This window comes from Diceros bicornis, chromosome 32, assembly GCF_020826845.1.
Source record: "Diceros bicornis minor isolate mBicDic1 chromosome 32, mDicBic1.mat.cur, whole genome shotgun sequence".
In the NCBI taxonomy this organism is placed as follows: domain Eukaryota; kingdom Metazoa; phylum Chordata; class Mammalia; order Perissodactyla; family Rhinocerotidae; genus Diceros; species Diceros bicornis.
This window is the reverse complement of record NC_080771.1, coordinates 37,040,973-37,056,795: the sequence shown is the minus strand read 5'-3', so window position 1 is coordinate 37,056,795 and position 15,823 is coordinate 37,040,973. Positions and strand designations below refer to the sequence as shown.

The 15,823-nt window shown below is 46.3% G+C and overlaps 1 protein-coding gene across 2 annotated transcripts in view; it reads right to left on the bottom strand.

The window, feature by feature from the left end:
- Positions 1-15,823, bottom strand: part of ZC3H18 (zinc finger CCCH-type containing 18) — a 63,576-nt gene that overhangs the window by 34,451 nt on the left and 13,302 nt on the right. Inside the window, exons 3-7 of one of the 2 annotated variants that reach the window (XM_058528450.1) lie at positions 12,522-12,606; positions 11,670-11,741; positions 2,718-2,866; positions 2,293-2,385; positions 1,143-1,300 (exon numbers count right to left, since the gene is read on the bottom strand). In XM_058528450.1, the coding sequence (XP_058384433.1) occupies positions 1,143-1,300; positions 2,293-2,385; positions 2,718-2,866; positions 11,670-11,741; positions 12,522-12,606 (557 nt within the window). The remainder of the gene's footprint in view (positions 1-1,142; positions 1,301-2,292; positions 2,386-2,717; positions 2,867-11,669; positions 11,742-12,521; positions 12,607-15,823) is intronic. The other variant, XM_058528451.1, reaches the window with a different exon arrangement.

The window sequence follows — 15,823 nt, the reverse complement described above, 5'->3', positions numbered from 1 at the left end:
TCACCCTCATTTGACACAAGAAAAAGGTGAGGCTTCGAGACCTGCAGGGGTATGGCCACGTCGACGCAGTCTGACTCAAACATTCCTGTCCGTGACCTCACAGTGTCTCCACACGCTCAATTAGAACACATAAAAGTTTTAACGTCTTTAAACCTCTACCCCTTCAACCTCTGAGCTACTACCTGCCACGATACGCGTGGACCACTCGAGCGTCCTCCCCTCTCCTCTCTGCAAGCCGAGAGCCTAGGGGAACGAACATGGCCTAGAGGGCCTTGAGACAGCCTTGTGGGTCCAGTCAACATGATTGGATCCTGAAACACAGCATTGCGTGTGCCTTTTTTCTGCGCCTTTTCTCATCATGTCAGCCAGAAATGAGCGTTTATGGCTTTCCAGGAGCAGACACAAATGCACAAAGTGCTGCCACAGGACCAGAGGGATGCCGGAGCCAGCTCGGATCACTGGTTACGGGCTGTCCCCGACCTGAGCCCGCTCTGCACTGGCTGCTCAGAAGCCTGGCCCCTTCGGTCCCCTCAGCGGTGAGTGCAACAGAGCCAGGCTTCCCAGGGAGCAGGAGCGCTGGGAGATAAGAGCTGTACCTATTACGTCACACAACTTCTGAGGATTTGACTTAGGTTTTTCAACCACGTACTTCCTCTGTAATCATCTTTTAAAAGACTAGTAATAAAATGTCTGGTAGAACAAACAACAAAGGAGCATTTACAATGAAAAGGGTCCCACCTGCCATGCTCCTGGATTTTAGTGACAAACTGCATAGGTTTTCCTGGTTCCTGGATAAGTGCAGGAGGGCTGTGGAGGAGACCTAGGGGCTTCAGGGGCTTCAAGAACAGCTGTAAAAACTCTCAGAGCTCGTAAGAACCCAAATGGGTGTGAGCCCTCCCAAGTCACCTGGCCCTGCCCAGAGCTGAAACACTTCCTTCATAGAAGCAAAAAACCGAGGCAAGCCAATTGCAAAAATGTCTGAATTCTCTCAGGGCTGTGGTCTCAGCGTGGGGAGGTGGACAGGCACCAGCCACGTGCCTTGGGGAACCTCCGTGCTGCTGCTCTCCAGAGCCCGGCCCCCCACGCTGGGGAAAACGCCATTCTCTCTCAGAAGGGAAGGAAGAGGCAGAACCAGTCCTTACGCTGTGTCTCTGACATCTCTCGTGATCCGATAATTCCAATCTCGGAAAGCTTCATTTTCTTTGTCAAACTCCCGTTCATCTTCACCAATGGTGACTGTAAACCTTTTCTCCTCAAAATCAGGCTCCTGTTCTTTTCGAATGGTTGCTTTTTTTAAAACCTACATTGTAAGAAAAAAGAAGCCAACACTAGTTACTGTCAGGAAAAACAAAGGGAACCCTGTCTTGATTTGACCCCTGGAGTCTCGGCCCACGTGGCTGGTACAGCCTGATTGGGAATGCTCCACCGGTGAGGTGCACCTACGCTCCAGGCCTGGGGCGGATGCCGGATGTCATGTGCCTTCCAGGGGGACAGGGGCATCCCGTCTCTGCACACCCAGCTGCACCCAGCACTCAGGATGGGCCCACCGAGCAGTGCCCTGGAGCTCACCCACGTGTGGGGAGGGATGACAGAGCTGGTCACTTCCTAGAAATAGTCCCGGCCCTGAACCAGAGAGCCCCAGATATTCCGTCAGTGACGAGGACCGAGTGTGGAGACGAAGGCAAGTCTGCTCTTGGCAGAAAAGGCACAGAGTCGTTCAAGTCTTGGAGGCAGAGTGCATGCTGAGGGAGTGAGAGCAGTTTAGCTTTAGTCTGCCATCTCATTGAAGAGAAACCCACGTGAGGGCTCAGAAACCAGACCTGGTGCCAACAGATCACAAGCCTGGACATTCCAGGCCAGAGCCTGGCCTGGAGTGAGGGAGTGGGGAGAGAGGAGGCCCGTGTGGGCACCACGGTGGTCTGGGGAGAGAGGGTGGCTGCTCCAGATGCACGGGCCACTCTGGGGGAGCCGTGTGTGCTAACTCTCTGGGGAGTGGCTGGAGCCTGCAGCCCAGCTGGGGGGTGGCCTAAGGCTGCTCAGGCCACATGAAGACAGGGGCCCGTGTTCTAGGCTGGGCCTCCCTGGCTTTGTCATGACCTAGCATGCCTCGGAGAGACAGTCAGACATCATTTTCCATTCTTTCACTCTTCAGAGAAACCAAAGAAATATACCCCTCACTTCAGAGGCTTTTACTGAGTTTTTGATCATTGTCTCTGGACCAAACAAATGCTAGTTCTGTGCGAGGACCACCACCAGTGCTGTTCTTCTTGGGTTTCTGCTGGACTCTGTTACCTCCTTCGCGTGCCGGAGTCCTCGTTCCCAGGCACTCTCTGTGGGAGGTTCTGGAGGGGGTGGAGGCAAAATTTCATCAACTACCGGGCCACCCTATTAACAAACAAGAGGGGAAAAGTTGAGACAGCAAGCAAAACTTTAAAGTCTATAAAGGAACAGAGGATCAAAAACATCAACTAAAATATTAGTCAGCCACACACTGCCTGCTCTCTCCTCCAAGCCTCGCCCTGCCTTGACTGGCTGCCCTGAGTCTAGGATTACTGCTAAATGGAGACAACGGGAGCATCTGGAAGGCAGCTCTGCGACTCAGACATCACAGAAATGCCTTTTACATAGGCATATTAATGTGCCCTAAGCTGGAGATTCACAAACAGAACTTAGATGTCTGATTCGCTAGCAATTAAAGAAAACAGGCGTTCACACACCCAAGGGTTGGCCGGCATCAGTGGGTGAGGTCCGAGAGGCGGGGCGCCGTTAGGTGGGAAAGGCTCTGCTTTGGTGATGAGGGAGTAGTTGCCCTTGTCGTTGACTCCAGGGTGTATAAACCTGCAGTTCATCCCCCAGGTACAGTTCCCTGTGGAAACAAAAGGAGGTCAGAATGGGTCCACAAGTCAGCTTCCTGCTACCAGGTGCAGTAGCTGTATTGAGGACCTGTGATGTGACAGACGGTCTAAGTGCACTCACAGGCCACTGGTGCGACCCTCCCCACCCCACAGGTTGTGTGAGCCTGAGCATGGACACCTGCAGTGGCAGGGCCAGGGCTCAGAGCGCCCGGGCCATCATCTCCCACAAAGGGGCCAGGGCAACTGTTCAAGGGTGCCCGAGGGGGGCGGGACGTGTTAGAGGAAACGTGGCCCTATTCCAAAGTCACTCTGTGAACAGCTCATTTTCTCTAAAAACAGAAAAGTCCAAGAGCTTTCCAGACAAGGAGAGGTGGTCCCTGGCTCTGTGGGCTCACTGGCCCTCAAGGCACTCACGGCGCTCTTGGTACAGGATCATTATTCTGACTCAAAACACCACTCACACTGAAATAGAAATCAGCAAGAAGCCTAAAAATGATCAGAAGTCTGCAAGTCTGTCCCAGGATGGTCTTTATCAGCTCTGTACATGTGCATTTCTCCTATCCAAAGTCTCACAAAAAATATCTCAGGATATTTCTGGTACTTTAAAAGTGTGTTAAAGAGAAAACACAGACAATTATAATAAGTTGGGTGTTTATGATTTACGAAAAACAATAAAAAAGGTCACCTTTTAGTATTATTCAGCAATAGAACACCAAGATTATTCAAGGAAACCATTTAACTTTTCAGCACAGAAGGCAATAAGTCTAAGTTTTAAATTTAATTAGGGAGTGAATCACTTTTTAAAATGTAATTTTTCGTACAGGTAATATGTACACAGGCTCAAAAATAAATACAGCACACAATATCTAAGTAGTTTTAAAAAACATTTTCAATGGGTTAACATGTAGTTAAATTTTAAACCATCTTTTAATATATATTCACTTCTAAACATGATATTCCATTTGAACACTTCTGTTGACAAAACATGTTTTTCCTTGTATAATGTAAATTAAACAGAAATAGTCAACTTGTATTTAGGAAAAAGCTAAATTTTATCTGTTAAACATTATAAAAATTTAAACTTGTATTAAAACCAACTTACTAATATATTGATTTAAATTAAATACAAAATAAAGTATGCTTAAATTTGCTTCTCTGGGAATGCAAAAATGATAGATTAATTTTTAACTTCCTACAAGTGTTTAAGAGATCACGTTAAGTCAGAGGTTGAGAAATACTGTACTGCAAGGGCTCAAAATCCCAGAGTCTCAGAGAGGTTTAAAGAAGAAAAGACTATGCCATCATACATCTAAATAAAGAATGCCAAACACTATCAGCCTCTTCCCCATTTGACTTATAAAACTCATCATACTCCACCTTACCTATGTGTTAAAGTAATAAAAGCTCATTATAGAAAATCTGCAAGTACAGAAAGTATTAACAATATAAACTACAGCTTTTCTATAATTTTTTTTTTAACCTAAAATATACTATGCGGGTGGCGGATAAGCGGGTACTTGTTATTTTCTGTTCTTTTTTGTATTTAAAAATTTTTCAAAACCAAACCAAACCACCACCCCTGAGCTTTCTGACGAGAAGAACTTTTATCACTCACATTGGCAGGAGGACAGAGGAACCAGTGCATGAAAAGAAACAAGGGAGAAAGGGAGAGGATGGGCAGGGGAGTGTGCCCCCTGAGATGCTGTGGGTGACAAGAGCCTGACTCCCTGAGCCCCCTGCTCCTGGGTGCTAAGATCCTTGCTGAGCGTACGCTTGACCCTTGGCCACCAAAGAGAAGGAGAAGAGGCTCCAGGAAGAAGTACGGGTCCCCACGTCTGGCAAGGACAGACGTCAGCAAATGTGGGCAAAACAGAGCAGCAGACATGGTGTGATCTCATTAGCCTTTTTAAATGTGAATTTTACCCGTGTAGAAAAAAGTCTGGAAGGATACACCCCAAACTGTTGGGACTGTGGAAAGAGAAAGACTTTTATCTTTTATTGTCTTGACTCTCTGTCAGCACACATTATTTTCATAATCTAAAAAAGCAATTTGTTTGGAAACAAAATTCTTCAGGAATGGAAGCAAAAATAGATCTTCTGGTTGTAAAATTGTGTGGTCTTCTGCTTCTAAACGAAACTTCGCAACACAAACTTCATGTGGACTGTGACTCTGACAGGAAAAATTATGGAAGGACCCTGTATATGGACATGGCAGCGAGCTGGAAGGGGACAGGAGAAATGGGAAGAGCTGTAACAGGGCAGGACGGCGGGAGGAGTGTCATCATCCTGATGCGTAGGCTTCAAAGGCACGGATGTGTTCTCCTTCTTAACCGGATGGTGGGCACGTCAGTAACTTTTTATTCTTTTATTACTCTTTATGCCTCTGTAAACACTGTATTACTTTACAGAGATGAAATACTTCATAAGACGATTAGTAAAAGGAATCCCTGTAAACAGAAAGTATCCAAATACTCTAAAAGGAATTCTGTGAAGTCTCTGCACCTCCAGGGCCCTCCACCGGAGGCCGTAATCAATGTATTGGGGCTGATCAATCAGTCTGTGTGTCCACCCCCATCTTTCCCAGTTATATCAGACACTTTGTGTTGAACTTTGCTTTCTGTCACTAAATAATATATCTACAAAAAAGGAACCTGCACACTCAGTAGCAGCAAACCCAAACTCTATCAGAGAAACAGACGTGACACATGCAGAAAACCCACGTGGATCCCTCAGCAGAAATCAAGGAAACTCAACATAGAGATGACAGGAAACAAGAGCCACATCTCCCATGACAGCAACCCACTGGTCACAACCCACACACTGGATCAACTCAAGGCATGAAATGTCAGAAGAAGAAAGCACCCACATCTGTGCACACACGTGGGAGTGTGTGTGCATGGTTGGTCCAGAAACCAGATTTTTAAGTTTCTGATAGTTGGTCTGACTGGTGACCAGTCCAGTGCAGTGCGGGTATCACTTAACAGGCTGCACGGTCACTGTATCTGCAATACATCCTACTGGAACAGTTGAAATAATTTTATAATATCTCTCTATTTTCTATACAAAGTACTTACCTTCATACTAGAATTTTAAACAAAGACTTTCTGACATAATGGTCTTATTTAAATATTCGTTGGTCCCATTTCCTGTTAGTCTGAATAACTCAGAATAGGTAATAAATATAAGGATTGCCAAAACAAAGTTTAAAGTGCTTCACTGTTTTTTAAAAAATACTTCATGAAAAGAAGGCAGAATATATAAAAATCTAATAATTAAATATTAAGAACAAACCTAAGATCTACAAATAAGTATTCACAGAGGCACAAAATCCAACCATCGGTGGCCGGCCCGGTGGTGTAGCAGTTACGTGCGTGCGCTCCACTTTGGCGGCCAGGGGTTCGCAGGTTTGGATCCTGGCCGTGCACCAACACATCACTTGTCAAGCCATGCTGTGGCGGTGCAGAGGAAGATGCGCACGGATGTTAGCCGAGGGCCAACCTTCCTCAGCAAAAAGAGGAGGATTTGCATCAGATATTAGCTCAGGGCTGATCTTCCTCACACACACACACAAAAGAAAAAAATCCAACCATCGCATAACAAACTTTTTCTGAGCTCTTCTCGGTAAGTAACATAGACTGGAAACCAGCAGCTCTCTCATGTTTTGGTCTCAGGATCCCAAAGAGGCTTTGTTTGTATGGGTTATATCTACTGATATTTACTGTAGAAATTAAAACTGAGAAACCTTAAAAGACTATATAACATATGTAACAGGTTAATATAAATGTTTTATGAAAAATAACTATATGTAAAAAATCCTTGGCGATATGAGTAGCATTATTTTCCTTTTTGCAAATCTCTTTAATGCTGACACTAGAATAGGAGAGAGCTAGATTCTCATGTCTGCTTCTGTGTTCAATCTTCTGTAATGGGCTGTTCCAGTTGAAGCAGGTGAAGAAAACCCAGCCTCATGCAGAGATGTAGGTGGATGAGGAAGAAGCATTTTAACAGCCTTTTCAGATGAACTGGATACTCTCTGATGGCACACCAGACTTGACAAGTGAAGGCTACTTCACAGCTGCAACACAGGATCTGTAACCGGCATGTTACTTTTCCGACTCTGATCCACTGAAGTCCACTGGTCTGTCTTGACCTGGGAATGGAGCTTCTACCCAGGTATGACTTTGTAACATCAGGCAGTGGTCATTTCCCAGTCATTAACCCCTATGACAGTCAGGCTCATGGTGGAGAGACAGGCTCTCCAAAATTCTCATTTTCACTTGAGAGCTCGAATTTTATCGTTAGCCACAGACACCGTCCATGGTTCTCCTTGAAGTGGCAGGCTCACAAGTTCGTTTTTGAGGAGACTTGGCTGTGTCACTGTGGTGTGGCTCGGTCGTCCCTGTGATGGAACACAGCGCTCCCTGGGAAGAGCGGCTGGCTCAGCTCACAGCACCAACTGTGCCCGGGCGCCCTCCCTGGAGATGACCTTCCCACTTCAGTGTGCAGCAGAAGGCTCCACGTGCGCTTCCCATTTCGTAATACTGAATGTCGAAGAGACATGTACTGAGAGGTCTTATTGGGGTGATGGAAATGTTCTAAAACTGGATCGTGGTGATGGCCGCACAACTTGGTAAATTTAGTAAAAATCATTGAATTGTACACTTAAAACAGGCGAATTTTATGGGATGTAAATTATACCTCAATAAAGTTGTTTTTTTAAAAAAGATCTGTACTCAAGTACAAAATTTAATTATAATTCGTAATGCTCTATCACAGACATCAAGTGACACTGGCATTATTTAACTGTGAGTGCACGGTGGCTGACACTTGACTCCTGGTACAGTCTTAGTATTATTATGAAATAATTCTGACCTCAGAGGCCCCCTGAAAGAGTCTCAGGACCCCTAGGGGTCCACAGACCACACTGTGAGATGTGCTGCTTTACACACAAAAAAGAACACAGGGATTCAAAAATGGGCAACAGAATTTCTCCAAAGAAGACATACAAATGCCCAAAAAGCACATGACAAGATGCTCAATGTCACTAATTATTAGTGCGAATCAAACTACCATGAGATAACTACCTCATACCCATCAGGATGGTTACTATCAGAAAATGAGAAAACTGGGGCTGGCCCGGTGAGAAAAACAATGAGAAAATTGTTCTGGCATAGTGGTTAAGTTTGCGTGCTCCGCTTCGGCAGCCCAGGGTTCGCAGGTTCGGATCCCAGGCATGGACCTACACACCGCTTATCGAGCCATGCTGCGGCAGGAGTCCCATGTATGAAGTAGAGGAAGATGGGCATGGATGTTAGCCCAGGGCGAACCTTCCTCAGCACAAAGAGGAGGACTGGTAATAGACGTTAGCTCAGGGCTAATCTTCTTCACCAAAAAAAAAGAAAAAGAAAGAGAAAATAAGTGTTGGCCCAGATGTGGAGAACTTGGGACCCTTTGTACACTGTTGGTGGGACGGTAAAATAGTGCAGCTGTGTAGAAAATAGGCTGGCAGTTCCTTAAAAAATTAAAAGCAAAACCACCATATATGATCCAGCAATCCCACTTCTGGGTATATACCCAGAAAGATTCGAAGAGATATTTGTACACCTATGTCCAGAGCAGCATTATTCATAATAGCTAAAAGGTGGAAGCAATTTAAGTGAATACTGTTGGATGGATAAACAACATGTGGTCCATTCACACAATGGAACATTATTCAGTCTTAAAGAAGAAGGAAATCCATGGGGCAAGCCCAGTGGCGTAGTGGTTGGGTTCACGTGCTCCACTTTGGTGGCCCGGGGCTCACAGGTTCAGATCCTGGGTGTGGACCTACACACTGCTTATCAAACCATGCTGTGGCAGGCGTCCCACATATAAAGTAGAGGAAGATGAGCACAGATGTTGGCCCAGGGCCAATCTTCCTCAGCAAAAAGAGGAGGATTGGCATCAGATGCTAGCTCAGGGCTGATCTTCCTCAGCACAAAAGAAAAAAAAAAAGAGGAAGGAAATCTTGACATGTTACAACATGGATGGACCTTGAGGACATTATGCTGAGTAAAAGAAGCCACTCACAAAAGGACAAATACTGTTTGGTTCCACTGACGTGAGGTACTTAGAGTCATCAAATTCATAGAGACAGAAAGCAGGATGGCGGGTGCCAGGGGCTTGGGGAGGGAGGAATGGGGAGTGAGTATTTAATGGGGACAGAGTTTCAGTTTTATAAGATGAAAAGAGCTCTGAAGATGGACGGTGGTGATGGCCATAATCTGAATGTACTTAATGCCACTGAATTGTACACTTAAAAATGGGTAAAACTGTATATTTTACATCCGGTGCACTGTACCACGAGAGAGCGAGCAGGAGAAGGAGGAAGGAATAGAGACAAGGTGGCCTGGCCCACAGCTGGGCTGGGCACACCAGAAACCCACAGTAGGACAGTGTGGAGAACATGGTATTTATGCCTTTGTGGACAGATCTTTGTGTCTCGGTGATTCAACATAAATACACGAGAGGTAAAAATATACCTAAACAAAGCATTGGTGCTTTAAAATGTTTCAATTTGTATTTCTAAGTACATTTTGTTGTCAATGCTCAAAAACACCAATGTGTCTACCATTTGGGCAATTAAATGATTAATCTGCAAATCACAACTTCTAATAGAAATATGGCTAACAAACTTTTTAAAAAGAATCTTCAAATTAAGATATAATTCATATACCATAAAACACTCCCATTTAAAGCACACAATTCAGTGGGTTTTAGTACAGTCACAAAGTTGTGCAACCATTACCACTATCTAATTCCAGAACATTTCATCACCCCAAAAGGAAACTCTGCACTCCTTAGCCACCACTCCCTCCGCACCCCCAGCCTAGATAATGACTGATTTACTTTCTGTCTCTATGGATCTGCCTAATCTGGAAGTTCATATAGGTGTGATTGCACAATATGGGGCCTTTTGGGGTTGGCTTCTTTCAATCGGCATAATGTCAAGGCTCGTCCATGTTGCAGTATCAGGACTTTACTCCTTCTTATGGCTGAATAATAGTTAACTGTACAGCTAGCCTGCATTTTGTCGATCCATTCATGAGCTGATGGACATTGGGTTGTTTCCACTTTTTGGCTACGGGGGATAATGCTGCCATGAACATTCAGGTACAAGTTTTTGTGTGGAGAGATGTTTCCATTCCTCTTGGACAGATACCCAGAAGTGGAATTGCTGGGTCATGTGTAGCTCATCCTTCACCTTCTGAGGAGCTTCCAGCCTGTTTCCCAGAGCAGCTGCACCCTTTTATATCCCCATCAGCCCTGTATGAGGGTTCCATTTCTCTACATTCTTGCCAAACACAACAAACTTCCTTTTATTTTTAAAGTGAATTCTCTTGCTATTGGAGGGAACTTAAATAAATTCATCTCAATTTAACACCAAGCTGATAAATTGCAGGTAAGCAAAAACATTTACATCCAAAAACCTTCTCATAAATAAGAAAAAGCAGGAGATATGTTCTAGAACACCCACACAATCAACCATTTCCTTTTGTACTCTATCATATCACTCCGCAGAATAAACAAAAAGGATGGGGGAAAAGATAAATATATATTTAAAAAATACATTCCTGAAACAAGTTACTGATCATGTCAACTAAGCTGCAAACAAGGCCGCTTGCCACTAGCTTCAGCTTTCAATACTGCAAAGCCTTACCCACCCTCCCAGAAATCCGAACTGAGCACTGAGTTTGACGCTGGAGGCGCCTCCTCTCCTACTGTGACGTGCCCCCGCCCGGTCACGGAGATGGCCACGGAGGTGGCCTCTTGTCCTTGTCCATCCAGGCATCTCCTGATGCCGATCTGCAGTCCCAGAACAACTTCATTTCATTTGTGTGCTTCTGGTGCTCAATTCTGGAAACTACTTCAGCGGTGTGACCCCCGAGCTCCTGGACCAGAGCCTCTGTGGCACAAATGTGGACGCTGTGCTTCCTGCCATAGGAGCCTCTGGCTAGTCCTGACCAGCCAGCCAGGCTCCTGAACCACACGGTGTGTGAACAGTGCTAACTGGAAACGACTACAAACACGTATATGTATACACATCAGTGTCCATTGCTTTAATCTAGAAGTTTCACAGATGGACTGACATCACTGATTCCCGCATTATTATGGAAAAGAGGTCTGCTGCTTAAGTTTAAATTTTCTGAATTACCGACACTTCACATACCCAAGCTTTTAAGGAATTGTAACAATTTGCTTTCTAAAATGTATCGCACGCTTATCTGCCTTCTTAGGATGGCTATGTTGTTCATGGTGCCGCGTCTGCTCTATAGCACATGACTCTGCTGACTGCCCTCCTGTGGGCACAGTGCACATGGCTGCACAGCAGAGCCCATCACACGCATGTCTAACTCAGACGAGTCAAACTGCATGTCAACAGCATAGGCTATGAGCACACATCCCGAGGAGCGAGCCGACCCGGGTCCCCGGCGTGCTGGTCTCTCAGGTCTGTGCCCTCTCGTCCTCAGGTCATCTCGATACTAGGTATAGGGTCGTTCAGGGGCCACCCTAAGTACAGAGCCTGCCCTCTCCCTACGATGGGACTCCACCGTGCCCCAATGGTCCCGCCCACCCTGTGCCGTCAGCGCGCAGTCCCCGTGAGCTTTATCAGGTGCCTCTAAGCATTAAGGTTCACAACCGCTCTCTGCCCCTCAGAGCCCCCCCTTCCTTCTGGCTTCACAGCAGTGTTCTGGATCCAGGAGAAAGAAGTCTGGTCTCTGGAGCAGGGGAGCTTTGAGGTTCTAAAGAGAGTGAATATCGTATATTTTGTACCTTTAACCTGGCCTCTGAATGGTATGGAATTTGATATTGGTGGAAGAAGAGTGGACAATGGTGTCACAACATCTGGAAGAGAAGTACAGGAAGCTCTGGTGAACTTGAGACTGTACAAGCAGGCGGGTCCGCGAGCAGTCATCCAGGGGCAGAGCACAATTCAGGGAAAGAGAAAAACACCTTCCTACCCGTCTAAGGAAAATGCTGAAGTACCAGAAATGTGTCAACTATTGTTGCACATCCAAGAAACTTCCAGATGGGAAGTGTCATCTCCACTTCCAAATCTCCCAAGACTTTAGTCGACTTCTCCACAAGACTTTCTCCACCGCCACCTGCTACAGCTACTTGGCTCTCACTGGCCCCTCTTCAGGAGACAGGCCTGCTGCTCAGAGGCCACCCTGCTATTTAGAAATCCATTCCAAATGAAGGATGTACTGCTGAAACATCCTGCAGAAAAGTGGTAATCTTCCTTACAGAGGCAGGAAGACGTCATAGCTGGAGCCTGGGGCATTCGGCCTTATAGAAAGGCCTACTTAGAAAAATGACTGATGTTGTCCACAATAAAGTCATGGGTCTGTTATAAACGGGTGGGCCTGGAACCACAAGTCTGACAGTGACCAGGCTGGCTCCCCTCTGAGTTAGTCATTAAAGTGATGAAAGGACCAGTAAAAGGATCTACTGTTTAACATCAAACTGTTTAATATCAATGCCACCATCACCGCCACCACAAACTGTCACCGTCTGGCTCCAAGAACAGCCTTGCACAGGCCGCAGGGCACTTGACACGGCTGAACCACCACCACAGGCCCAGGGAAAGACGAGGCCACACCAAAGGCCCACTCAGACAATTACCTTTCATGAAGAATCGGCAGGTGGGACGAGGCCTCACCTTCCTGTCACTGGGGTCCTTTACTTCGCCCTCTTCCAGATCATCATCCTGAAACAGAGGACAACGTTGACTTGAAGAGGGAATCATCTTAACAAAAGGGAAGGGCATCTACCGACAGGCATGGTTTTCACCAAACCAGAAAAGATATTTTCACAAGACCTGTGTCTTGGCCACTCACCAATTCATGTACATTCTCCAAACTTTAGATCCCTCATCCACACATGGAGATGTCTCCAAGCGAGACTGAGGCACTACACGGAAGAGCACCGAGTAGAAACACTCTGTGATGGACACAGCACGTGGTACAGAGCAGGGCTTCTGTATTTCTCTTAAGGAACAATTCTGGGCAGGAAACGGTTCCACTTCAGGTTTTTAACATTTTGTACAGTTAAACAAAATTTATAAAACAAAATATTTTATGTCTTTAAAACTAAACACTAACTTCCTCTAATTTAATAGTCTGGGGGCCAGGAGGAGGGAAGTTAGGTGACTCATGTCGGTGAGACCACCTGGCCAGTTCTGTGGACCCACCTTTCAGCTCAGATCTAGGCCCTTCTCTTCTCATTCTTAGTCTAGAGTTGCTAATCCTGGCTGTCCAGTTTTAGAATAACACAAGAGCTTTAAAAAGACCAAAGTGTAGATGGGTCTCACCCTCAGGGATTCCAAAGAGCAGTCTCAACTTGGACCACTGCTCTGTGCCCTCCCCAGCCCCAGGGCCTCAGTACCACCAACCTGCACAGACTCCCACCCGTGCCCCTCAGTCACCACCGACCTGCACAGACTCCCATCTGCACTCCTTGGTCACCACCAACCTGCACAGACTCCCACCTGCACCCCTCGGGCACCACTGACATGCACAGATTCCCACTCCCACCTGTACCCCTCGGTCACCACCAATCTGCACAGACTTCCCACCCGCGCCCCTCGGTTGAGACCCCCTGGGATGGCCCCCAGCCCAAGCAGGTAACCAGTCACCCTGCTGACATCCATCAGTCCGTCCAGGATGGAACCCCTCACTGCCGCCGTGTCCCAGCCTGTTTCTCAGTGCCCTAGTGCAATCAATCCAGAGGTCACGCAGGGCAGAGGTCAGGGAGTCAGCTGGCTCCCTCTCTCCCCTTTTCCTGATGCACCACCCTTGTCCAAACTCCTGCCCAGTCTCACCTGCTCTGGGGAACCACTTCCTAACTGGTGTCCCTCACTCTCCACAGTGCACAGTGACCTTTTCAAATCCCAGCCTGACCACGTTCTTCCCTTAGCATTGAATTCTTCTCATTTTCAGATCGCAGCTCAAGTCCCCTTCCTCAGGGCTCCCCATCTTCCTTCATGATGGGTCCCCACAGCCCCTGCCTCTGTAGCACTAGTCACACTGTCATGGCTTGCCCGACTGAACTGGAGGCTCCACTAGGCATGACTGTGTCTGTCTGCTCCCCAGGTTTGCCGGTCCAGGCACAGTGCAGGCTCGCAGTAGATGGCAGTGAGTATTTGTTGAATGAAGGAATGCTGGAGTCAGACCTTGGATTTATGATGACTTATTTTTATTTTTTTTAATTTAATTTTTTTTCCGTGAGGAGATCAGCCCTGAGCTAACATCCGTGCCCATTATCCTCCACTTTATATGGGACGCCGCCACAGCATGGCTTGCCAAGCAGTGCGTTGGTGCGTGCCCGGGACCCGAACCGGCGAACCCCAGGCCGCCGCAGCGGAGCGCGCGCACTTAACCACTTGCGCCACCGGGCCGGCCCTATGATGACTTATTTTTAAAGCTTAAATATTTGTATAATTTCTGCCTCGAAAATATTTAATTATTAAAAAGCATTTTATAATGAAAAGAACAGATGCCTCAGAATTATATTCCTTAAGAGAACCAACAGAATGAGGTTTATTTTGAGAGAGTAAATCATTTATTCAAGAATTTTTTTTTAGGTCCCCAGAATTTACTCGTCTTAGAACTGAAAGTTTGTAGCCTTTGCACAACATCTCCTCATTTTTCCCAACCCAAGAATGACTTCTTTAAGTTTTAGAGCAACCGTGCTTCTTTTATGCTAAAGGACAGAACACCTCTCTCCTCTGGTCTTTTAGCCTGTACCTGCTTTTTACCGCAATCCTCACAGTAATGATCGCTACATGAAAACCTTACCCTGGTACTTTACAGAAGCTCAATCTCAGTTGGGAGCAAATTCTCTCTGTTCTCATTAGAAAAATAAAACCCTTTTGAAAAGTTAGAACCCATTCAAATCTACCTGCTTCACTTGGAAATTATTGCACAGCAGCTGAAATGATGAGTGCAGAAAAATGGTTCTTCAGAAATCAGGATTCACAGTAAGTGCCACTAGAGCAGATTTAAAGAGGTGTGGGGTTCTGCAAGGATGTGATATACTCTCAATGTTTGCAAGAGCACCAGGGAGAACCAGCCCCCCATCTCAGCTGGGGAACAGTCCCATGAACGTGCAAAGGAGGACTACGCAGAGACAAAAATGGGCAGTAAACAGACTTAGACATGCATGGCAAAGAATTCACGATGCACTGTCAACTCAAAGATCATGAAACGGCATCTGCCCAGGACCACCATGATCTAGTCCCCACACCTGCTTGGACTGAGACAGAGGGCTGTACACATTGGTATCACGGGTTTATGGTCTCTCCTTTAATTAACAAACAAACAAAAACAATAAATCACTCAGCAATATCATATCCTGAATTTTCAACTAAGCATTCATTTAACATAATGGCTCCTCAAGTGATGGATGATTATAACAGGTTCTTAAATCTTATGAAGAGTTTCATGCAAACACAACTCAAGAAAGGGATCTCTCAGGCCAAACTCACAGTGCCCAGCCATCTGAGGGCTGTTACGGCATGCATGTCCTGTATGGGAATTCTTTTAGGCCTCCTGATAATGGGACTAGAGCAGAGACAGCAGAGAGTAGAGGTCAAGGAGATGCCCTAGTGGTCCAGCCGAAGTACACTGGCAGGTCTATAAAAATGACAGCACCTGTGAGGCTCTCAGCAAACACCATCCAGGACAGGCTAAGACAGCACCAACACCCAAGTGGGGGAGTGTGCAAGGCTCTCCATAGTTTACACATCTGAGGAAAACCACGGCCCACTGGTGCACCAGTCAGTGCTTCCTCACAGGCATATTCAACTTTAATGCCTTCATAAAATGAGTACACCTGGGGGAAGGCCTGGGTTTGAATCCTGGTGGTGTGGCCATAGACATCCCTCTACTTGGAGCCGTGGTCTCCTCGAGAAGAAGAGGGCTGCC